Consider the following 24,812-nt stretch of genomic DNA (forward strand, 5'->3'; position numbering starts at 1 on the left):
GACAAAACTTCAGATACACAACTAGGAGAAAACCACTTTTAATTGAAAAATAAAGTAATACATCTCAAGTAAGACTCTGTGTTTAACATAAACTATAATTTGTTGAGAGAATAGCTTTCTAAATGGTATTAGGAAATTTAGTTATCAGAGTACTAATACAGTTTTCATCCTTTAGCCTGACTCAGCTGTTAGAAATACTGAAATAAGGACTTCTCTCTATGAATTTAATGTCCATGAATAAAACTGTAAAGCCCATAAAAAGAGGGAGATTTTAAACAATTATTTCCTTACTTAGGAGGTCCTAGAGAAAAGTAGGGGAAAAGTCACTATTTTCCTTATGAAAAGCATCTATATAAGATACACAAAAGTCTATTATTATTTGTCATCCACAAACTTTAAAACACAAGGTGATCTCTACTACAATTTTTCTTTTAATATAAAGTTTGCAAAGCCCAAAATGGTTTAAATTGACATACTCAATACATTAAACTTTGAAAGAATCTACTAAAATTATTGCTTTAAACTGGAAAAAACTGTCAGAAGTCTCCTTTGAAAAAGAGTGCATTATACAACTATTCTTAAAATTACAATCATGTAACACAGAGAAAATGCTGAGCCACACAGTAAACACCATTCTTAGAATGCAGAACAAAGGCATTAAGATGTATGGCTTTTTGTATGTGATTTGTATTACTATCTATAAATAAAGTAACTGACTAAAAGCATTTTTACAAAACTCCACTTCCAAAATTAACATTTTTATTAAATCAAGTAAAAAAAATGTTCACTGTAGAAAAGTCAACAAGGGTTTTAAGGAAACCAAAATATACCTTTTTATACAATATATGGATATATTAGCAGCAAACTACTTCAGAGGTTTTGTGTTCAAAGAAAGCATAAACATTGTATATTAGTATGGAATGTCAGTAAAACCATCCTTCATCTTTTATCCTATGATTTGGCCCACCTACAGGATACATTATAATTCCTGTTACTGAATATTAAGAACAAACCTAGTTTTGACTTAAAAGTAGTGAAATAGTGGCTGGCAAAATCTATCTCACTACGTCAGTCACACATTATTTTTGAGAGTAACAAATGAGCACCATAGATAAGCAAGTATTTGTGTGTGTAAACTTAATTTATAAGGTGTAATAGCAGCCAACTATACCATTTAACATGACTTATTTTTTTTAAAAATTTGGTGACATACAAAATTTAATCAAATCAGAGAAATACTTCAAACCTATACTGGTAGTCCATTTTTAAACCCTTAATAGAAATTCTGTATACAACCTGAAAAACTGCATGCGAAATTATGTGTGAGTATATATAGATGTGTGTGTATATGCGTACACATAGAAAGCATACATACATATACACCTTCAGCTTTGAATGCATCTCTTTAAATTTAGGTATGTTTGCAGAATACAGTATCAAGTTTCTAACAAGTTTAATTTTAGCTAGTGAGAAACATTGACTATTTAAGTCTGAGGCGAAGAACTATTACACAGCTTAGTATATCTTAGTCATGAGACTGCAATTATCAATTGTGCATGAAAGAAATAATGTTCTTAGTATTTCCTTCTGTAACAAGAAGGAAATAGCTTTACAATAAGGTTTCAAAGATAAAATTATGGGGAGAAATATCACTAGTCTTCAAATATACTAAGTACTATATAAATACAATTTGTTTATAGTTGTATTCTTCAGCTAGAATCTGTGTTTAAAAAATTTTTCCTTTGGATTAATCTATTCAGTGCTTCAAGTTTTCATTCTGCAACTCTGACTGGCTCAGATTGGTTAGGTTTATATCAATCACATATTTAAAACCTACTATGTGTATACAAAATAGTAAAAAGAACTGCACCAAATTTTAAAGGCAACATAATAAAAAATTTTAGACTATGTAATATAAAAAAACATAAAAGTACAACAGGAATTTCCTTTTACATTAGTGAAATATACTTTTTATAATTTGAAATACCTTAACTTTGTTTTTTAACTTTTCAAGAAGATGAAGTTTACTACGGTGGCCTATTTTTATTTTTCAATTAAAAACTGAAACAATAGATTGAATTACTTTATTAATATACATATGAAGTTACTGAAATGGTGACTTCATGGAGTTTTCCCCTTAAAGATGGCACTTGCAGGTACAAAGATGCAGAGATGTCTACAGACTTCAGATGTTTACTTGAAAAGATTCTTCCACAGCAGTTTGATATTGGGTTTCTTCATCTAGCTGAAGATTCTTATAAAAAAGAAATAACGAGTCAACAAGAAAATAATTCAATATTAAAATATTTTGTTCAATACACTCTATCATAATATGTATTATATGCAATCAGGAGAGTTTATGTATAATATAGAGTATCCTTTAAAATGTAAGATCAAGGCCAGGCACCGGTGTTCAAAGTTAGCCCAGGCAGGAAAGCCCAGGAGACACTTATCTCCAAAATCACCAGAACACCGAAACACCAGAAAGCTGGAAGTGGAGCTGTCTCAAAGTGGTAGAGCAACTGTAGCCTTGGGCACACAGCCACAAAGCCATGGCCACAGACACACACACACACACACACACACACACACACACACACACACATTCAAGCATGTATGTGCCTGTATCACAACTACTCAGGAGGCTAAGGAAGAATCACTTGGCCCAGAAATTTTGAGGTTAGTCTGGATCAGAGGGACTCAGTCTCAAAAGATTAAAAGACTTAAAATACATTAACTGAAGTTCAGCTGTAATTATTTAAGAATAACAAACAATATATCAGCAGAGAATAAAAATTATACTACCTGATAATCATTCATCAAAATTATACTTAACTATACCATTAAGTGATAAATTTGTGTCCTCTCTAAAAAAAAAATACCAAATAGCTGAAAGAAAACTAATTATAAAGAAAATGGCATTTACTGATCTGGGAGTTGAGTAGTAACTTTTAGTCAGTAATGGGGCTTGAACTCAGGGCCTGGGCAATGTCCCAGAGCTTTTTCAATCAAGGCTAAGCACTCTATCACTTTGAACCATAGTGCCACTTCCAGTTTTCTGGTAGTTAATTGGAGGTAAGAATCTCATGGACTTCCCTTCCAGGCTGGCTTCAAACCATAATCCTCAGATCTTAGCCTCCTGAGTAGCTAGGACTGGAGGCAAGAGCCACCAACTTCTGGCTAATAATAGCTTCTAAACCACTTTCATAAACTAAACTCTATATAACTCATTTTTTTTTCTTTTTTTTTTTCGCCAGTCCTGGTGCTTGAACTCAGGGCCTGAACACTGTCCTTGGACTTGCTCAAAGCTAGAGCTCTACCACTTGAGCCAAAGCCCACTTCTGGCTTTTTTAGTATACGTGGTACCCAGGTATTAAACCCAGGGCTTCATATATGCTAGGCAAGCATTCTACCACTAGGCCACACTCCTGGCCCCAACTCATTCATTTTAATTCTACAATCAGTCCTTAGCTGGTTGTGTAACTCAATGGCAGTATATGTGCTTAGCATGTACCAAGGCCCTGTGGATCAATCCCCAGGCACACACACCAAAAAAAGGGGGGCTTTTTTTAACTTTACTGAGGGCCGGGAGTTTGGCCTAGTGGTAGAGTGCTTGCCTAGCATGCACTCAGTACCACATAGAAAAAAGCTGGAAATGGTATTGTGGCTCAAGTGGTAGAGCTCTAGCCTTGAGAAAACCCAAGGACAGCACTAAGGCCCTGCTGAGTACTGGCAAAAAAAAAAAAAAAAAAGAAAAAGAAAAGAAAAGAAAAAGAAAAAGTCCAGAACTGGTGGCTGAGGCTCAACTGGTAGAGCTCTATCTTTGAGAAAGTCAGGCCCTGAGCTCAAGCCCAGGACTGGCAAAAAAAAAAATGTTCTTTACTATAAATTTGACCCATAGATTCAAGGCTTCCAATTGACAACTATGAATGGTTACCTATGGCGAGGTAAAACAATCTGACAAATAAAAATTACTTGATAAAATGTATTTCCATTTTCCAAAACAATCTTCTAAATTCTTCTTATATAATGAAAAAGTAAGAATCTATAGCTATTCCATAAAAATTACTAAAACACAGTAACCATGTGAATCATATATTTAAATTGTTGTGAAATCGATATGCAAATTGCAAAAAAATACCTAAAAATTTATCAAGAATAATATAATTTCAATATCTAAGAGCTGAGAAGATAAATTGTACTTCATGTCATTGTGGGAATTGTACAAACCTGTTCTTACCTAAACAGGAAAACAAGTATCAGCCAGCCTTTGTCAGGATGAATTTTTTTTCAGGCAAGATCTCTTACTTTTTCCTCTTTCCTCCCCCACTCCAACCCCTAGCTTCAAACTCACAATCCTCTTACCTCAGCCTTCCCAGTGTTAGGATTATAAGCATACACCACCAAGCCTGGAAGGATTACTCAATTAAATAAAGTATGAATTAACTAAAATTGAGTAAAATGAAATTTCAAAATAGAAGAATGTCATTGTCTAGTTTTCTTTAAAAAAAAAAGTTATTAGGACATAGTCAAGAAGTAGAAACTAATGCCACATTTTTGGTTTGAGCCTTTTTTATGTACTGTTAACTTCCCTCATTTACCTTGCTACTGTAGACAACCTAGCTTTGTCTACAATAAAGTTCTTACCTCCTATTCCAGATATAAGAAATTTACTTTCCTGATCTAATAGGTAATTTATTAAGTCTTCTCTAGGAAAAAAAAAATCCCAAATACCTGAAGGTAAAGTAACACATTCACCTTTGCATGTTGTTACTACTTTATTTTTAAGGAGGTATAACAATTCTAGATAGTTTGATATAGATCATAATTTGGTTAATCTGGGGATTTGCTCTTCTATTAATTCTCTAGTACATAAACCAACTTTGATTATGGTCTATAAAATAAAGTTTACCTCAAAAGTAGGGATAGGAGGAGATGAAATGGGGGGAAAATGATAAAAGGGTTGATATTAATAAAGATACCTTGTACTCATAACCTGACTTATGGAATTGAAACTTCTTTGTACAACTACTTAGTAATAAATAACAAACTTGAATGAAATAAAACAAAGTTCACTGATATTATTCCTAGACCCCAAATATCTTGCTAGATATCCAATCACTGGTACAACAAGCTTATCTCAAAACTCAAATCTAGATCACAAAATTAACTTGAACATGAAAATAGTATTTTCTTAATCTTCAAGAATTCACTTACCACAAATTCTCCATAATCAAACTGATGTCTTTGATTTAGATGACTAACAAAATTTCTAGTAATCTGGCTAGGATCTCCCCAAGGAAGAGATACACAGATAGGACATGTCTATGGAAAACAGATTGTTTTAAATAAAAAAACAATGAAGATAATCAAACATTGTAAATTATCAAGAGTATTAAGGCACAAGCTTATGTTACTAAAAACATCAGGCATATCTTTTTTTTCTGTTCTCTGCTTTACTGCATTGAAGATTTGTAGCAACCCTGTTCAAGTAAGTCTATTAGCACAATTTTTTCCAAGTATTCAAATTATCATTAACATTTTTAGCAAAAAAATAGCTAATATACATTTTAAGACATGTTACTATTACACAATGAAATATAAACACAACTTTTATATGAACTGAGAAATCAAAAATGCTTTGTGGGGCCGGGAGTTAGCAGTAGAGTGCTTGCCTAGCACGCACAGAGCTCTGGGTTTGATTCCTCCAGACCACATACATAGAAAAGGCAAGAAATGGTTCTGTGGCTCAAGTGGTAGAGCTCTAACCTTGAGAAAGCCCAAGGACAGTGCTCAGGCCCTGAGTTCAAGAAAAAAAATTAAAAATGCTTTGTGTCTCACATTGTATTTGTTTTATTGCAATGCTCTGAAATTAAATTTACACTATGTCCGAGGTATATTCATATGTAAACCTCATTTCTATAAGCCAAATTTCATGACTAGGTCATTTTCCAACCAAATTATCTTAGAAAATGATACTAATATATAATACAATATAATAAAGGAGAACTTGTTCTATCACTTAAATCTCCAATAATACAACTGAAAAGAAAACTCCACAGGCAGGCTTTAATAACACCAGTTGTAACAAAAACTGTCATTAATTTCCCACAACACACAAAAGTATATAATTATATTTGATCTATATAATATATAATTATTAGCTTTATTTCCATGTAAAAGGGAAATGAAGTAAATTATAAAGTTTCAATTGTGTCCTTAAAGTATTGAATGAAGTTCATCTTTACATAGTGAGAGGAGAACTGAGTACAGTGGCACATACTTGTAATACCAACACTTGGGAGACAAAAGGATCACAAGTTGAAGGCACACTAGACTATACAGAATTCCAAGTGAGCTTAGACAAGAAAGTAAGATTCTATCTCACAAATTAAAAAGAGAAAATGGATGACATACTGAAATGACATAATCAATTACATGAATTACAATATAATAAAGATAATGAAGATAATAATATAATGAATTATAGTAATGATACACATGAACTACAATAGCTGGACTACAGTCCAATTATAATATAGTTATATAGTAACTAAACTAAAAAATGATAGACGGAATATTGTACAAATGAATTACTAATCCAATATAAAACTAAGCAAAACCTCTTAAATATGAGAAATTTCCTGGAATCTTGTTTAACTCTGTGATTGTTTTGGACCAGGTTTTGGGTTTGTCTTTTTTTGGCAGGACCAGGGCTTGAACACAGGGTCCTAAGCTCTCACTCAGTCTTCATACAGCTGGTGCTCTACACTTGAGCCATGTTTTCAGTCTCGCTTTTTTGGTTAATTGAAAGCAGTCCAAAAGACTTTTCTTCCCAGATCTCAGCCTTTTTATAGATATGATTATAGGCATGAACCACCAGCACCTGGCAATCTGTATTTATATAACAGAAACTGATCCTTTTCTTCTAGCAGGCAAATGGAGTAGCATGTTTCCCTCAGTTAAGGGGTTTTCTTTTCTACTTTTATTTTTCTGGTGTGGTGCTGGGGATAAAACCCAGGGCCTTAGGGCCTTCTACTATTTGCTCTCACTGCCACTGCAGACAGAGCCCTGTTTTTTATTTTGTTTTTTGAGACAGTCTCACTGCATAGCCCAGGGTGAACGCTATATCCTCTTGCCTTTGCCTTCCAAATGTTGGGATTGCAAGTATATACCACACCTGGTCTATTTTTGAAGATAATATTTGTATATTGAAATGTTTACCAGTGTCTCTTTTTTGTTGTTGTTGGTCATGGGCTTGAACTCTAGGCCTAGGTACTGTCCTTGAGCTCTTCAGCTCAAGACTAGAACTCTACCACTTTGAGCCACAGAACCACTTCCAGTTCTCTGGTGGTTAATTGGAGATAAGAATCTTGTAGACTTTTGTGCCCAGGGCTGGCTTTGAACCGTGATCCTAAGATCTCAGCCCGCTGAGTGGCTAGGATTATAGGCATGAGCCACCTGCACCCAGTAGGAAGTATCTCTCATAGGCATACTTTTCCCTGTTCTGCAAACACAGTAAAAAGCAACTGTTGGGGCCAGGAGTGTAGCCTAGCAGTAGAGTGCTTGCCTATCATACATGATGCCCTGGATTCATTTTCTCAGTACCACATACACAGAAAAAGCCAGAAGTAGCGCTGTGGCTCAAGTGGCACAGTGCTAGCACTGAACAAAGTGTCCAAGGTCCATTAGTACAATGTTAGAACTATATGTCATTCACCAAAAAGGCCTTATCATGTTATAAGTCACCCTCAAAATGTCATCAAAAAGATGAGTACTGGCTGGACACCAGTGGCTCACGCATGAGGAGGCTGAGATTTGAGGATCATGGTTCAAATCCAGCTGGGGCATGAAAGTCAGTGAAACTCGTATCTCCAATTAACCACCAGAAAATCAGAAATGGAGCTGTGGCATCTTGGGCTGAAGAGCTCAAAGACAGTGCCCAGACCCAGAGTTCAAGCTCCACAACCTATTTAAAAAAAAAAAAATGTGTATTGGTCTAGGGTACAGCTCAGTGGTAGAGCACTTGCTCCAATACCACACAAACATATACATGGATGCATCAAAGAAAAAGTACAGTTCTTCTTTCAGCTTTATGCATCATACAAAAGACTCTGCAAGAACACAATTAAAAATGACTTCTTAATTTTTATTTATGATTATTTTTCACTGCATCACATCCACCTGACTGGATCCAGTTGTCTCTGTTCTATAAAGCATGAAACTAAAAGAACCCAACAGAATTAGTTTCTGTCACTGTTCAATAACCAGTCTCCCATTCATCTTTCATGGCTTTATTCTTCTCCAGACTATTCTACATTACTTCATAGTAAGCATATTCTTCCTTATGACAGGCATTACTAAAATTTCACATATCTCACTTTGCTTCATAGTCATCATTTGATAAAAAAAGCAATTCATAATGCTCCATCAAAATTTAAAAGAATGTCCTTTGCATGTGTGCGTGTGTGCGTGCGTGTGTGTGTGTGTGTGTAGTGAAATAAACATGCTTAAATAGAAGACTGTCCTAAACATGTGTACTTACCACAGGAACTATCTGAAATTGGTGGTTACTGTTACAGTGATCCAGTAAACGCTGTCTGGTAAAATTTGACTCTTGACACAAGGGACACTTAAAGGTAGGATGCCCAGAACTACAAAGCAATTTTAAATGAAGAATACTTAATTCAAAATAATTAACATAAAAATTATGCTCTCCTATTTTTTGACCAATCACTTAGTTTTTCAATGGTTCTGTTAGACTATTAAAGGATTCTCTCATTCTGAATTCTCTCATTTTGACTTCTCTCATTTTGAGAATGTTTTCAGTAAATCATTTAACAGCAAACAACCTCAGTTTACATTATTAGTGTTTAGGTTCATTTTTCTCCTAGCCCAAAACAAAAACAAAAAACCAGGCTGAGCATGGAAATACACATCTGTAATTCTAATACTCGAGTAGGCAGAGCCAGAAAGAATAAAGACCAATGTGGACTACATACCCTATTCAGACCCTATTTCAACACTTTCAACTTCTACAGAAACAAACAGCAACAACAGAAAAACAAATGGCAAACAAAACCCATACCTGTTTTTAATTAAATTCAAGCTTAATTATAATCATTACCTCAGAGAAAACTAAGTTACTATGTTTTCCTTTACAATTCTAAATATCCATCTGGGTCATCGGTGGCTCACACTGGTAATCCTAGCTACTCGGAATGCTGAGATCTGAAAATTGTAGTGCAAAGCCTGCCTAGACAGGCAAACCTAAGAGACTCTCATCTTCAATTGACCAGCAAAAAGCCGGAGGTGGAGATGCAACTGAAGCAGAAGAGCACCAAACTTGAGCAAAATAAACTAACAGTTTAAGTTCAAGCTCCAATGCGCACACATACACACACACACGCATACATACACACAACACCCACAGAGAAATCTAAATATCCTATGAGTGTGGAAACCTTGTATGCAGGACCTTAAAGCTTTTTTTTCTTGTTAATAAACATGCTGAACTGAAATATTTTTTTTCTTTTTTATTTAACTTTATTGTCAGGGTGATGTACAAAGGGGTTACAGTTACATACATAAGGTTGTGAATACATTTCTTGTTGGACATTGTTACTCCTTCCATGCTTTTCTCCTACTTTCCTTCCTCCAACCCAACCTCGAACCGAAATCTTTTTGTACAACTATTTAAATAATAATAAAAAATAATAAAACTTTGTAAAGGCTTGCATTGATCCAGGCATTGTAGTGTGCATATATATATATATATATATATATATATATATATATATTCTCAGCACTTGGAATGCTGAGGCAAGAGGATCACACAAACATACATTCAAACTTTCTTCAAACAAAACACAGTAACAAAAAGGAAAAAAAAAATCACCCTTTATTGGAGATTAATAGTAGAGAGCCTATCTGCCTAGCATGAACACTGCCCTGGATTAAATCTCTGATACAACAAAGGAAAAATGTATCTATTACTATTAGATACTGTGATTAAAAAATTATTTACTAAAATGGTTGTTTTCAAGAGCTTACCTTGAATTCTCTTGATAAGTTTCTGTGTTATCAGAGGTGGATGTTTCACTCCTGTTACTTAAGAAGCACAAAAGAACAGCGTCAAGATCACAAATAAAACTGTTAATGATGAAGCCTAGTCTAATTTGTTTGAAAGTCTGAACTTCAAATATCTTTGACATAATCACAGCATTAATTATTTTTCAGACATATTAAGATATGACTGCTTATTGTTTCTTATTCATATCTTTTAAAGAACCCCGGTAATCCCAGCTACTCAGGAGGCTGAGCTTGGAGGATCAAGGTTCAAAGCCAGCCCAGGCACAAAAGGACCTAAGACTCTTATCTCTGATTAACCCAAGACCGGAAGTGGGGCTTGGCTCAAGGGGTAGGGCAGTAGCCTTGAGCTGAAGAGCTCAGAGATGGCACCCATGATCCCCTGTAATCCTAGCTAATCACAGCTACTTAGGAGAAGAGACTAAGAAGCCCATTCTAGATAAGGTGATATACCAGAAAACAAACTATAAAATTTAAAGGGTTTAAGTGGGATTCAAAGTGTATTTCTAGCGGTGAGGAAAGATTTCACAGGGCACTTGACACTTGGTCTAAGCCTTTAAAAGAGAAGAGAGTCCAGGAGCTAAACAAATATGGTTTGGCATAATGAGGAAAGAGACTATAGAGGCGAAGAAATAACAAGAGTGAAGGAATAACGCCCCTCTTATCATCAAATAGCAATAAGTCTAATACTGAGAATCTCAAAGAATTTGCACAGTCGGCAACAGGAAAAATTTCTTAAGATCTTTACCAAATGGACTTACTGCAGGAAGATGAATATAGAATGCTAAAGACTATAAATTACCGAAATCAGCAACTTGTGTAATGAAAAGTGATGAAAAGAAAACTCTGACTGTTTCCTAGAAACTTCTGTTAACAGTAGCAAAATTGCCTTGCTCACAGTTATGCACAGGTCTATTAATGCATTATTTAGAGTACACACACAGATGATAAAATATAAAGAAAAGCAAGAGAATATTCATGCTAATGAAAGAACAATGTTATATATGAGTTTAGACTTCAAATGTATAGGGCTCCCAGGACTCCTAATTTTTTTTTTTACCAATTTTAGTGGGGAGCTGGGCATTTGTCACTTTCTAAAATCACATATATTATGTATATTGGCTATTCTGTACAAAATACATCTCTTTTGCATATTTAATACACATAAATCTGCAGTAAGATATAAATCAAGTCAAAACCAAATTTTTTAAAACTGAGACTCAAATAGAATTAAGGACTTAGTAAAACCACATTCTGACTTTCATAATACATCAGAATAAAAACTTCAAAGAACTCTATTTGTTAGCAATTTTAAAAAAAAAGAGTCTACTTTCAGTTGGGTACTGGTGGCTTATACTTATAGGCTTAGCTACTCAGGAAATGAGATTTGAGAATTGAGGTTCAAAGCCAGATGCCAGTCAGGCCAGCAAAGTTCACTCAAAAAAAGATGGAAGTGATGCTGTGGCTCAAGTGGTAGAGAGCTAGCCTTGAGTTCATAAAATGAAACTAAGGGACAGTGTCCCAGGCCCTGAGTTCAAGCCCCAGAACTAGCACCAAAAAAAAAAAAAAAAAGTCTGCTTTCAAATACATTACTAAAATAACTGTCTCTAGTTTTCAAATGATTTTATTCACAAAATCAATGAGAAAAAGAGCCTTCAAAATTCTTGTCTACTTTATATTCAAAGGCCATTTCTCAAAATGATTTTAAATGATATAAGCTTAACTAAACTACATCTTGAAGTTTACTCTCCTAGATACAATTTTCTGTGTGACATTTGAAAATAAATGCTATAGTTATGATGGGATAGTAACTTTAAACAAAGAAAAACAACAAAAAAAATTATATACTCACAGTTTCCATTTTAATTATTTAAACGTTGCTTTTAGAAATAAATGCTGCTTACCTGTTCCCTACAGAATCTTGAGAAATCTGAAAGTTTGGAATGATAGAAGAAACACCATATTCATCCTGATATTTCTTACAAGATTTGTAATGATGTCTCATTCGATAGAATTTAATCTGTAAATTGTTGATTAAAATGTAATTTTTAATTTATAATATAGAAAAACTGAGAATATCAACAAAAGATAAAAATAGGTAACTAAATGCTTCATTTAAACAAAAGGTGGTTTCTTTAAAGAAAAATAAGTAAATTATTTAATTCTTAAGTAGGAATTCAATGTCTATTAGATGCAACTTAATTTTACACTTGAAATAATACCACTAATATTTTTTAAGGACTAAAGGACTGCATTATGCTACCAGGTAGTTTTTTAACTAATGTGGCAGATTAAAGGAACATAAAATATGAAGTTCTCGGGGCCAGGAGTTTAGCCTAGTGGTAGAGTGCTTGCCTAGCATTCAGGAAGACCCGGGTTCGATTCCTTAGTACCATATACATAGAAAAGCTGGAAATGGTGCCGTGGCTCAAGTGGTAGAATGCTAGCCTTGAGGAAAGCCCAAGGACAGTGCTCAGGCCCTGAGTTCAGTTCCCAGGACTGGCAAAAACATTAAATTAAAATTAAAAAAGATGAAGTTCTCAGGCTAATGTGTGGGACATTTTTCAGTTTCTCACAGAGGAGTAAAAAGTCAAAATCTTTCAAGTATGCATCCCAGTTTCACTTTATTGTACTGTCTGTGAAACACATTTCTCAAAGAGATGGAAAAGCAGAGCTGACATGTGAATGAGTGAAATAGCAACAAGTTTTTCTTAATGACTATTAGCTATTAGAAAAAAAGTGTCTACAAAAAGCCTGGCTCAAGTAGAGCACCAGCCATAGGCAAAAAAGCCAAGAGCAAGGCTGAGTTCAAGTCTCAGTACTGGTTCTTGTTCATGTGCACACATGTACACACACACACACACACACACACACACACACCTCTAATAAATCCAGATCCACTTAAAATCTATCCTTACCAGTTTACTCCTCAAAATAGAATGATAAAAATCTAGAGTTGATTTTCCCACCTGTTTTTTTTTTTTGTTGCTGTTTTGTTTGTTGTCAGTTGTGGGGCTTGAACTCTTGCCACTGTCCCTGAGCCCTTCAGCTCAATGCTACCACCCTACCCCTTGAGTCACATGCCACTTTCAGTTTTCTAGTGGTTAATTGGATATAAGAGTCTCATGGACTTTAGTGCTCAAGCTGGCTTTGAACCAAGATGTTCAAATCTCAGCCTCCTAAGTAGCTAGGATTACAGGTATGAGCCACCATACCCAGCTAATAGCTTGGTAGTTTTTGTTTGTTTTGCCAGTCCTTTTGCCAGTGCTCAGGGCCTGAGCACTGTCCTTGGGCCACAGCACCACTTCCAGCTTTCTCTATGTATGTGGTAAGGAGGAATCGAACTCAGGTCATTGTACATATTAGGCAAGCATACTACCACTAGGCCAAACTCCTAGCTCCTCCACCTGTTTCTTAAAACTTAAGTCTTTTGCCAAACATTTTATGATTTCTTAAATACATAGGTGGACAGCTATAGGGTTCTTTGATTACATAAATCAACTATCCAAACTACTGAGATTTCTATATGCAAAGCTGCAATAATGATGCTACTGTCAAATGAACACTTAAGGCTCAAGTGCTAGCCTTGAGCTAAAGAGCTCAGGAACAGTATCCAGGCCTAGAGTTCAATCCCCATGACCAAAAACAAAACAAAACAACAACAAAAAAAAAAAACCAAGAGTTATAACCATAAAATGAGGTAAATGTTCATTTTAATAATTACAAAAGTAATGATTCCATAAATAATAAATAAATGATTACTCTGAAGAAAATACCATGCTAAGAATTATGGTAAATTACTGGGCACCAGTGGCTTACACCTATTACCCTAGCTACTCAGAAGGCTGAGATCTGAGGACTGTAGTTCAAAGCCAGCTTAAACTGCTAAATTTAGAGATTTTTATCTTTCAGTCTGTTTTCAATAAATGTATAACCAGTTTTTTCCTTTTTTAAAATGACATTTTGTTTAAACCAGAGATTACTAAAAATAATTCAAATCATTTCAGGTAAGAACTTTCAAAGAGCTATGTCACATTTACTCTACCTGTTTTGCACAGCATCTGCAGCTACCAGAAAACTTCCTCATGATATTTTCAAGATCTAAGGCCCGTTCTGGACATGCTCTTTCTCTTCTAGTCACATTTCCACGACACAGGGGACAATGTATTCCGCTTTCTCTCATTGCAGTCAAGAAACATTTTCTACAGAAACTGAATCAAATATTTGTGACATGTTAATTACAGAAAAATTTAGTCTTTTCATTTCTATAATTAAATACAAACAAATGACTATTATGTATTTATGCTAAGTAATTCAGGCTTTTTTTTTTTTTTTGCCAGTCCTGGGGCTTGAAATCAGGGCCTGAGCACTGTCCTTGGGCTTTCTCAAGGCTAGAGCTCTACCACTTGAGCCATAGCACCACTTTTGTGTATGTGGTATCAAGGAATTGAACCCAGAGCTCTGTATATGCTAGGCAAGCACTCTACCACTAGGCCACATTCCTGGGCCTCATAAGCACATTTTTTTAAATAAATTTTTAAGTGAATTTATGCATTATCCCTGAACTTTTTTGTTTGAAGGCTAGCACTCTATCACTTTAGATACAGCACTACTTCCAGGTTTTGGGTGGTAAGCTAGAGATAAGAATCTCACAGGCTTTCCTGAGTAGGCTAGCTTCAAACTGCAGTCCTCCTATCTCAGCCACTTGAGTAGCTGAGGCATGAGCCACCTGGCCAAAACAATATTTCTGTTAGTCCCAGGGCTTGAACTCAGGGCCTGAACACTATCCTTGGGCTTTCTCAAGTAGGGCTCTACTACCTGAGCCACAGTACCACTTCTGGCTTTTTCTACCAAGGAATCAAACCTGGGTCTTCATGCCTGCTGGGCAAACACTGCCATTAGGCCAAACTCCCAGCCCCAACAATGTGTTTTAAAATGAATTATATAATCACGTTTAAAGATTCCTATCAGTAAAAAAACTGAAGCCTTGTTAATATTTAGCAATGAAATCTATGAATTATTCCAATAAGTTCTAAGAAACTTGTTGTTTTTATAAAGAATGCAAAACTTTTGAGAAAAATTCAAAATACTATTTCTAGATTCATAATAAACAATTCACTAAGCCAATACTTTAAAAACTCCAAAAACAGTATATGTTGTTTCAAGTACATCTAAACATAGTACAAATTTATTCAAATAGTTCTATTTAGGAGGTTCATATGGTTTTTAACTTCAGAACATCTTTATGGCCCGACGCTGGTGGCTTACATCTGTAATCCTAGCTACTCAGGAGGCTGAGATTTGAGAATTGTGATTCAAAGTCAGCCCAGGCACAAAAGTCTGTGAGACTCTTAATTAACCACTAGAAAACTAGAAATGGCACTGTGGCTCAAAATAGTACAGTGATAACCATGTGCTGAAAAGCTCAGGGACAGTGCTCAGGCCCAGAGTTTAAGCCCCTTGACAGACACAGACAGACAGACAGACAGACAGACAGACAGACAGACACACACACACACACACACACACACACACACACTTTTATGTTTTTATAAACATTACTTATGAATCGACATGCAAAAGTCATATATCAAGGAAAACAGAACTGATATGGAACAGGTTTTTTAAGTCATACAGCAAATCTTAGCAAGCCAAGTAAAACTGCTTTGAATTTTTTTTTTTTGGGGGGGGGAGTCAGTCATGGGACTTGAACTCTAGGCCTAGGCACTGTCCCTGAGCTCTTCATCTCAAGGCTAGTAGTACTCTACTACTTGAGCCACAGTGCCACTTCAGGGTTTCTAGTGGTTAATTAAAGAGTCTCACAAACTTCCATGCTTGGTCTGGCTTTGAACTGTGATCCTCATTTAGCCACCTAAGTAGCTAGGATTACAGGCAGGAGCTACTGGCACCCAGCTTGCTTTTAAAACTTAAAGATAAATTTGGCTTTCTCTAGGAACAAATTGCTAATATTTAAAAATAAACCATAGTTCTTTACAATCCTCTTGGCTAGAACACTTACCAATTATCATATATGTATCAATAAGAAATTTTAAAAAGCTTAACTCAGTACTGGCTAGAACTGAACCCTAGATTCAAATAAATCCTAACCTTGAACACTGGTCTTACACTAAACCAAAAAAAGCAAAACCTTATATAATACACACACACACACACACATAAACACGCACGCACGCGCGCGCGCACGCGTACCACAAGCACACACACACACACACACACACACACAATGAATGACTTGAATGTAAAACAGGTTCTGGTAGAAACTAGAAAGTAAAAGGAGTGCAAATGTAGAGGCTAAATGAGGACAAATGAATATATTCAATGTACTTATATGCATGAATGAATACAGAACAATGACACCTGCTGAAACTGTTTTAAGGAGAGGAAGAACAAGAGATGAGTTCCACTGAAGTACACTATATGAATATATGCAAACATCACAACACAATTTAACCCTCTTGTACAACCAACATATGCTAATAAAAACACACATATAAAAAAGTTCCAGTTGTTATGTAACAGCTTATTCCAGAATCTAGAATTTGGTACAATAAGTAGCTTTAGGCTCCTTCTACAAATACTGGAGAAAAAAAAAGAAACAACAACTGTACAACTTTAGTTGCCTCAACATTATATTTAACAGCAACAGATAAAAATAAATTAAATATTAGTAAGCAATGATATATGAAAAAATTATCTGCAGCTATCTTCTTTCTTTTCCCCCCATTTCAGTTTCCATTATTGCAGAATGGCCTTGATATTACAATTCAATTGCCTTAGTCAACCCAGTGCTGGCCTTAAAACCAGTGTTCACTAACATATATGGCTGAACAATTTTTTTTTCTCCTCAGTCGAGGGACTTGAACTCAGGGCCTGGGCACTGTCCCTAAGCTTTTTCTGCTCAAGATTAGAGCTCTACCACTTTGAGTCACAGTGCCATTTCTGGTTTTCTGAGGGTTCACTGGACGTAAAAGAGTCCCAAGAGACTTTTCTGCCCTGGCTGACTTTAAACCGTTATCCTCATATCTCATCTCTTAAGTAGCTTAGGATTATAGGCACAAGCCACCAACACCCAGCTTGATCAAACCACTTTTATCTAGTTCATTGACTATTATACTCAATATTATCTATAATAATGGTAGCTAGGAGAAGGTCCATGCTACTGAGCTGAACAAATAATTACTTCATACCCATAAAGCTAACAGGGGCCTTTTGAGGGGGAAAGACTATCAATCATCATGATTTTAAATTAACCTGAAGCCAGATGTCAGTGTTTTACATCTGTAATCCTGGCTTAGATCTGAAGATTGGTTCAAAGCCAGCCCAAGCAAAAAAGTCCATGAGAGTCTTATCTCCAATAAACTATTCAGAAAAAGCCAGAAGTGGTGCTGTGGCTCAAGTAATAGAAAGCTAGCCTTGAGGACAAAAAGGCTCAGGGACTGCACCTACTCCTTGAGTACACCCTAGGACCAGCAAAAAAATAAATAAAATTAACCCAATACAGTAGATGAATATAGTGTGTAGGTTTTAAAAGTTATGTCCCTGTATAAGTAACTGTAAAGGGCAGTATGATTAAAATATAGTATATTCATGTCCAAAAGAAAAAGAAATTCTAATATAAAAATGATAGAGGGTCAGGAGTTTGGCCTAGTGGTAAGCGCTTGCCTAGCATGCACGAAGACCGAGCTTCAATTCCTCAGTACCACATACATAGAAAAAAGCCAGAAGTGGTGCTATGGCTCAAATGGTAGGGGTCTAGCCTTGAGAAAGTCCAAGGACAGTGCTCAGGCCCTGAGCTCAAGGCCCAGGACTGGCAAAAAAATAAATAAATAAAATAAAAAATGGATAGAGATCCAAAAAGAGATAAACACCTTGGCACTAAGTAACTCCAAACATTCTTCAGAAATATTATTTTAAATACATGATCAACATATTTTTTAAAATACTGTATCTAATCACTCTAATGCATGTAAAAATTATTTCTCAGTCTCTACTATTCTATATTCCTGTTTTTGGTTCATTTCTTCTAAGGCTGCATTTCTCCTTGCTTAATATTTAAATTGCATGTTCTACAGTAATTTGGTTCTACATGGGCCTTCTATATCTCAATTTATTTACCTCCATCAGTGACTAGATTTATATCCACAGCTTTCTTAACTGTATTTTTTTTGACTTTTCTTTTTTGGTACTGGGGATCGAACCCAGAACGTTGTCTTTGCTAGGCAAGTGCTTTGCCACTGAGCTACATTCCAGTCCCACAGCTTTATCTATAGATCTATACACAAAAATATAAATCTATTAGAAAATCATCACATTTTTATATAATGCCCTTAAAGTATCATGAGTCTTCTCTCCATTCCAATTATCATTACTTTCAGGTTCTAATCATTCTTTTCCCTTATACATTATCAATACATTATCAATATCACAAATCACTACTGCCAAGTGAATCCTGACACTAAGGTAAACTAACTTACTTACTTTTTTTTTTTTTTTTGCCAGTCCTGGGCTTGAATTCAGAGCCTGAGTACTGTCCTTGAGCTTCCTTAAGACTAACACTCTACCCCTTGAGCCATAGCACCACTTCTGGCTTTTTCTGTGTTGGTGGTATCAAGGAATCCAAACCAGGAATTCTGCATACTAGATAAGTATGCTACCACTAGGCCACACTCCTGGTCCCTAATGTAAACTTTGTAAACCAAATCATGAATATACTGCTCTACAGCCAAAAAATTTAGTTAAGTCTCAATAGCTTTCAGGAAAAATTAGTTGGCTTACACCATAAGTCCCTGCTGCTCTCTAGGGGTCCATCTCAGTAACACTTATTCTTTGGTGTCAGAAAATCTTTAATAAGGATACAGAGTCATTCTCTATACTCTCTCTTAGCTTTGCATATGATATAAACCTATACCCCAACAAGCCTTGAATAAAAATTCTGATTTAAAGTTTACTTCATCCAGGATATCATACATATACTCCTAAGCTGATTTAGATGGTGACATAAAATTTTTATCTAAATCTCTTATACATAGGCTGGGAGGTTAGCCTAGTGGTAGAGTGCTTGCCTAGCAGGCACGAAGACCAGGGTTCAATTCCTCTGGTACCATATACATAGGAAAAATGTCAGAAGTGGTGCTGTGGCTCTAGTCTCGAGAAAGCCCAAAGACAGTGCTCAGGCCCTGATTTCAAGCCCCAGGACTGGCGATAGATGTAACACTCATCTATAGGTCTTGCAATTAATATTATCAACAGTTTCCAATGAAAGAGCATTTAGTTTTCTTTGTGCCAAATACAGAACAGCCAGCCAATAATGTTTGAAGGGATGAGTAGGATTAAATTGGAATCTATATTTTGGTAAAGATATCCCACTGGGGGCTGGGGGTTTGGCCTAGTGGTAGAGTGCTTGCCTAGCATGCACGAAGACCTGGGTTCAATTCCTTGGTACCACATATATAGAAAAACGCCAGAAGTGGTGCTGAGGCTCAAGTGGTAGAGCTCTAGCCTTGAGAAAAAAGTCCAAGGACAGTGCTCAGGCCCTGAGCTCAAGCCCAGAACTGGCAAAAAAAAAAAAAAAAAAGTTATCCCAATGATACTAAATTTGTTCCTTTTATTAGTATAGTCAAGTGGGAAAACCATTACCTGTCATTAGAGAGGGCAACAAAGATATATTTCTACTTTCTAATAGACCTCAAGTCTTTATCATGGTTTCCCTCTCTATGATAAAAAATCAGATGTACATACATAAAACCCTAAGTTCAATCGAGAGCGCCCCAGCCAAAAATAAATAAATAAATAAAGCAAAACAAACAAACAAAAACTCCTGATTTTACAGCAAAAACATGTCTTGTTTAAAGGAACAGTTTCTTCCCTTTGTAAAAACAAGAGGTACAGTGCTTTATATGACATACCCATGAACCTGGATTGTTTCCTCACCAAACTCCTTCCAATCAATCAAGACTACATTCCATTGTTACCATCCCTTCCAAATGAAGGTTTTTCTCCCTCCTCCTACTTCTAATAAATTTTTCAGCAGCCAGAACTGTAGGAGGGAGTGAAGATAAGAGGATTATTCTCTGGTCATGCAAAAGGCCAATACACTGAGAAATTTCTGAGTTAAAAAAAAAATCAACTCCACCCTCTTTTCCATCACTTTGACAGCAAACTAAATTATAGTTCTTAATTTAATGTACCACAATGGGCTGGGATATAGCTCAGTGGCAAAGTGCTTGCCTAGCAAGTGCAACATCCTGGGTTGGATCCCCAGTACCAAAAAAAAAAAGAGAAAAGACCAAAAAATACAGTTAAAATGTACCACAAGGAAAGTAGATTAGAGCAATCTGCCTGAAAATTCTACGGTTCCTAAATATTAAAATGAGTTCTGTGAGGTCAATGATCCAAAGAACAATTAAGATGATTCTGTCCAGAAAAGATCTATACTTCTACTGTATATATATTCTTAGCAGCTACTACAATTTCCTCTCACCTTGACAGCCTTCCCTTCATTTCTTTCCTCTCACTGCCAACATGGAACTTAAATTTGTGTGTCTGTCTGTGCTGGTACCAGGACTTGAACTCAGGGACTCACACACTTGATGATGGGCTTGTCACTCACAGCACTCTACTACTTAAGTTGTGTCTACAATCCAGCTTACAAATATTTTAAACATAGTAGAGGCATAAAGTTATTATAATAAATATTGATAGGTTACAGGCAAAAATATATACCCTGCACCCTAGAGAGTTTGAAATACTTTTCTAACAACCTGCATCTGTTGAAACAAATAATATAGGAATTTCAGACTGTTATTTGTCTCCCTTAAAAAAGGAAAAGGAAGGGGCCAGGAGTTTGACCAAGTGGTAGAGTGCTTGCCTATTATGACAAAGACCCAGGTTTGATTCCTTGGTACCACACACATAGAAAAAGCCAGAAGTGATGCTGCAGTAGCTCAAGTAGCAGAGCTCTAGCCTTGATAAATCCCAAGAACAGTGCCCATGCCCTGAGTTCAATCTCCAACACTGGCCCAAAAAAAAAAAAAGAAAGAAAAACTGACACAATTTCAATTATTAAATTCTCAGCTCACACAACTAATATAAGGTTTGAGTGGACAGTGTAATTAAAACTAAGAAGCAAAACTAGGTATTAGTGCTCATACCTGTAATCCTAGGTACTCAGGAGGCTGCAATCTGAGGATCATGGTTTGGAGCTAGCTAGGGCAGGGAAGTCCATAAGACTCTTATCTCCAATTAACCACCCAAAAAAAGCCTGAAGTCCAGTTGTAGCTCAGAGTGCTAAGTAACCATGGGCAAAAAAACGCTCAGGGACCTTGCTCAGGCCCTTAGTTCACGTTCCAGGACTAGCACAAGAAAAAAAAAAAAAAAAAGACTAAAAACCTGAGAATAGTAAAAAGAAATCACCTGTAGTCATTACTAATTATTAAGAACCCAAAATTCTATCAATTTTGATTTTTGTTTTGTTTAAAGACAGAGTCTTAACCAAATAGTCCCACACTATGGAGCCCATGGGTCTGAAACTCAAGATTACCCTCCGGGAAATATAGCATGCACCAGCAAGCCTGGCTTGTCTGTATTCTTTACAAAGTTATAAAACCCCAACTCCTAAAAATAAAAGAGTGAAAGGAGAAAATCTAGAACGGATTCAATTTCCTTCTGTCGTTTTGCAAGCACACCTGTCTGAAATTCTTTGGCAAAACTGTAATGGAGTCTAGAAATTAGTATGTTTCCTTGAAAAGTTCTCCAAGGAACTCTGGTCATCAGCCAGGTTTATCAAAAGCATTCTATCTATCCAGAAAAGTTCTTCCTTCAAGCTCTTCTGACACTGGGTAGTCTAGAGTGTGATCAAAGTGCTTTCTGTAAATACACCAAACGAGGCAGCACTATGACACCTCCTCTCATCCCCCTGGGTCGGCATTCCTCTGAAAAGAACTCCTCTTCTTACTTCCACTCCTGTACTTAGACAAGGGTAACTAACACAAAGGGAAGCTTACCTACCACTTCTGTGTATACGGAATTGCTGTCAGTTCTAACACGGGGGGTGGGGGAACTTACTTTAAACCATTCTAACATAGGACTGAATTGTACAGGATCCAGAATGCACGCCAGGCCGGCCTACGGAGGTAGGGCTGAAAAGATAATTGAGCGTTCTGGATCGAGAAGGGCGAGGGGAGGACTTTGAAGCCGGCAGATCGCGGAGCGGGCGAGCGGGTGGGCGAGCGGGCGGGCGGGCGGGCGGCGGGTTTGACACTCGACACCCCAGCCTTCGCCGGGTTGCTAGGAAACACAAAGGCTCCACGTTCCCTGCGATTCCTCCAGGGCCTGACAGAGCGCACAGAGGCCTCGAGGGCCCGCAGACGCCGCCGAGAGGGCCTGACCGCTGCCCCGAGGGGGGTGGGGGGCTGCCAAGACCAGGGGATCCCGAGGCTGCGAGGACCCGGAGCGGCGAGCCGGCCCGACCTCGGAAGGTAGCGGCTCAGGGCCGCCGGGAACGGGACCCGCCGTGGGGAATCGCGCTCGGGGCAGGCCGCGGTGGGCTCGGCTCCCGCCAGGCCCAAGCCCGAACCCGGGTCCGGGCCTAAACGTCCGTCTCGGCCCCGCGCGGGGTCGGGACGGCTACTCACACGTGCTGACAGGCCGCGGTCCGCACCGGCGTTTTGAGCACCTCCTGACAGACGGGGCAGTAGAAATCATCTTCGGTGTAGGTCGTGGCCGCGGAGAGGTCCTCGGCCATGGCGAGGGGTGGGGGTGAGGGAATAAGGCGATGGCGGCGGAGGAGGCCGCAGAGGCGGCGGCGGCCCCGGGCGCGATCCCTGAGGGGGAAGGGAATCGCGTGAGGAAGCTTCGAGCTTCAGGAAGCCGCTCGCGCCAGGAAGGGGGCGTGTCCTGAAGACCTGCTCGGGGGGGCGGGGCCCGGGAGGGGGCGGGGCGGGGCCGAACGCGGAAACGCTACCGCCACACGCGCCTGCGGTGAGGACGCTTCAAGTTCGTCTCCTCGGGAGGCCACAGCGCGAAGGCGGGACTTGGCGGCAGGCCCGGTCGGCGGAAGGAGCGATTGGCTGAGCTGCCGCCTCCATCCAGCGGGCAGCACGCGCCAGGACCAGCCCCACACGCCCCGGACCACACCTCGCCCCGCCGCCTCGCGGGCCTCCCGCCTAGGCCACGCCCCGTCCAGGCAGGCTCGGGGGCCCACAGCGTGGGCGGCCGGGTTGTTTGTTTGTTTGTTTTTCCCCAAGCGGACGGGCCCTACGCTCCCCACCCGTCCCAGGCCTCCCCTCGATGTCCGCCCTCACGGGCGGCGCGCGTCCCCTGCGGCCACATCCCGGTGAGTGGGGACGGATCACCTCAGGTCCCCCGAGCGGCGCGTGGGGGGGGCGGGGTTGAGCTGAATCTCTGCGGCGTGTTAGTGGAGCGGTGGCTCGGTGCCGCCGTCTGGCTTCTTCGGGACCAATGGAGAGGGGGCGCACGCAGTCCTCATCTGCGCTGGACCCGGCTCATGGTGCACCGGGGTCCTCCCGCCCGCGCCTCTCCCGTGGCATCGCGCGGCTGCCTGCGGGCCTGTTCGGGCCAGTCGCCGAACGTGGGAGGACCCCGGGGGGGCCCCCCGGCCCGGAGGGCGGCCTGCGGGGCGGGGCGGCCCGCGTAGCGACCTGCCCGGGTTGTGACATAAGCCGGCCTGTCCCCTCGCCGGGCCCCGCAGCGCCCATCCCGCGCCTCACCCTTCCCATCCCGTGTTGCCCAGTTCTTCAGGAGTTCTTCTCCTCTAAAAACACCCCCAGAGACGTCCAGAGAGTTTGATCTCCGCTTTCTGCCCTGTCTACACTGTTTTGATCTCGTCCAGATACGTTCTGGGACAGTAGGGGCGAGTCTGAATCTTTCTGGAGAAAGGACTCTAAAAGTAAGCTCGCATGGCTCCTGGGTGATGGATGCCTGCAATCCTAGCATTCCCCAGGCCGAGCTGGGGTGGGAGGATGGGAATAAGAGGCCAGCCTTGTCTCCACAATTTTTTTTTTTTTAACTTTCTCCTGAAACACAATGTGAATGATTTCTAAATGTGCTGACTACTCTCATACACAGATGCAGTCCTCTAACTCTTTTGAAGAAATCAGAAGCCAATTTCATCATGATTCTTTAAACTTTTATTTTTGTGCTTTCTTTGGCAGCACATGTGCAAAAATGTTGGGGTTTTCTAAATGAGCCCTTAGTTCCTAGATGAATCTACCCAAATGATAAGTCTGTAAGAGGGAGCACAAAGATGTAAAGGGAGGTTCCCATCTTCAGTTAGTTTCAGGATGAAAAGTTTCATTCTGATGTCTTATTAAAGTCTTCAGTCTGAATGAATTCTTAATTAAAAGCTATTTAAGAGACAAATTGATTCAGTTCTGGCATTTGTCAAATACATTGACCATATATTGTTAAATGTAGGCCATTGGCTTAGACTGAGTTCCTAAGCAAGCCTCCCACAATACACCCCCATCCCAGAAATTTGGAAGTTCAATGACTGAGGGCTATGTGTAGCCAATGGGAGGCTCTGTTGAGAGACCAATAAGGAAGAGGCCAAGATGGTCTCCTCTCTCTCTGCTTCTAGCAATGGTTTCAACATTGGCTTAGCATTGCTCTTATTCCATGTCTTGCTTTTTGCTAGAGAGGCCCCCTTTCCCAGGCACTTGTGTTTGCCTCCCTGGCTATTGACA

At 38.7% G+C, this 24,812-nt stretch overlaps 1 protein-coding gene across 6 annotated transcripts; it reads right to left on the reverse strand.

Moving 5' to 3' along the window:
* Positions 1-2,070: 2,070 nt before the first annotated feature.
* Rnf138 (ring finger protein 138) lies at positions 2,071-23,557 on the reverse strand. Of its 6 annotated transcripts, none has more exons than XM_090353281.1 (8): positions 23,463-23,557; positions 22,743-22,931; positions 14,135-14,300; positions 11,994-12,109; positions 10,054-10,104; positions 8,546-8,654; positions 5,218-5,325; positions 2,071-2,254 (listed from the first exon to the last, which is right to left on the reverse strand). In XM_090353281.1, the coding sequence occupies exons 2-8, from the start codon at positions 22,850-22,852 to the stop codon at positions 2,186-2,188; spliced, it is 729 nt and encodes a 242-aa protein (XP_090209407.1). In that variant the 5' UTR covers positions 22,853-22,931; positions 23,463-23,557; the 3' UTR covers positions 2,071-2,185. The 6 variants fall into 6 exon arrangements, with proteins under 6 accessions (XP_090209407.1, XP_090209406.1, XP_090209408.1 ...); XM_090353280.1 differs by having other exon boundaries at positions 10,054-10,110; positions 23,463-23,555; XM_090353282.1 differs by lacking the exon at positions 5,218-5,325 and having other exon boundaries at positions 10,054-10,110; positions 23,463-23,555.
* Positions 23,558-24,812: the final 1,255 nt, after the last annotated feature.

Source organism: Megascapheus bottae, chromosome 19 (assembly GCF_031878675.1).
Source record: "Megascapheus bottae isolate mThoBot1 chromosome 19, mThoBot2.hap1, whole genome shotgun sequence".
Taxonomy (NCBI): domain Eukaryota; kingdom Metazoa; phylum Chordata; class Mammalia; order Rodentia; family Geomyidae; genus Megascapheus; species Megascapheus bottae.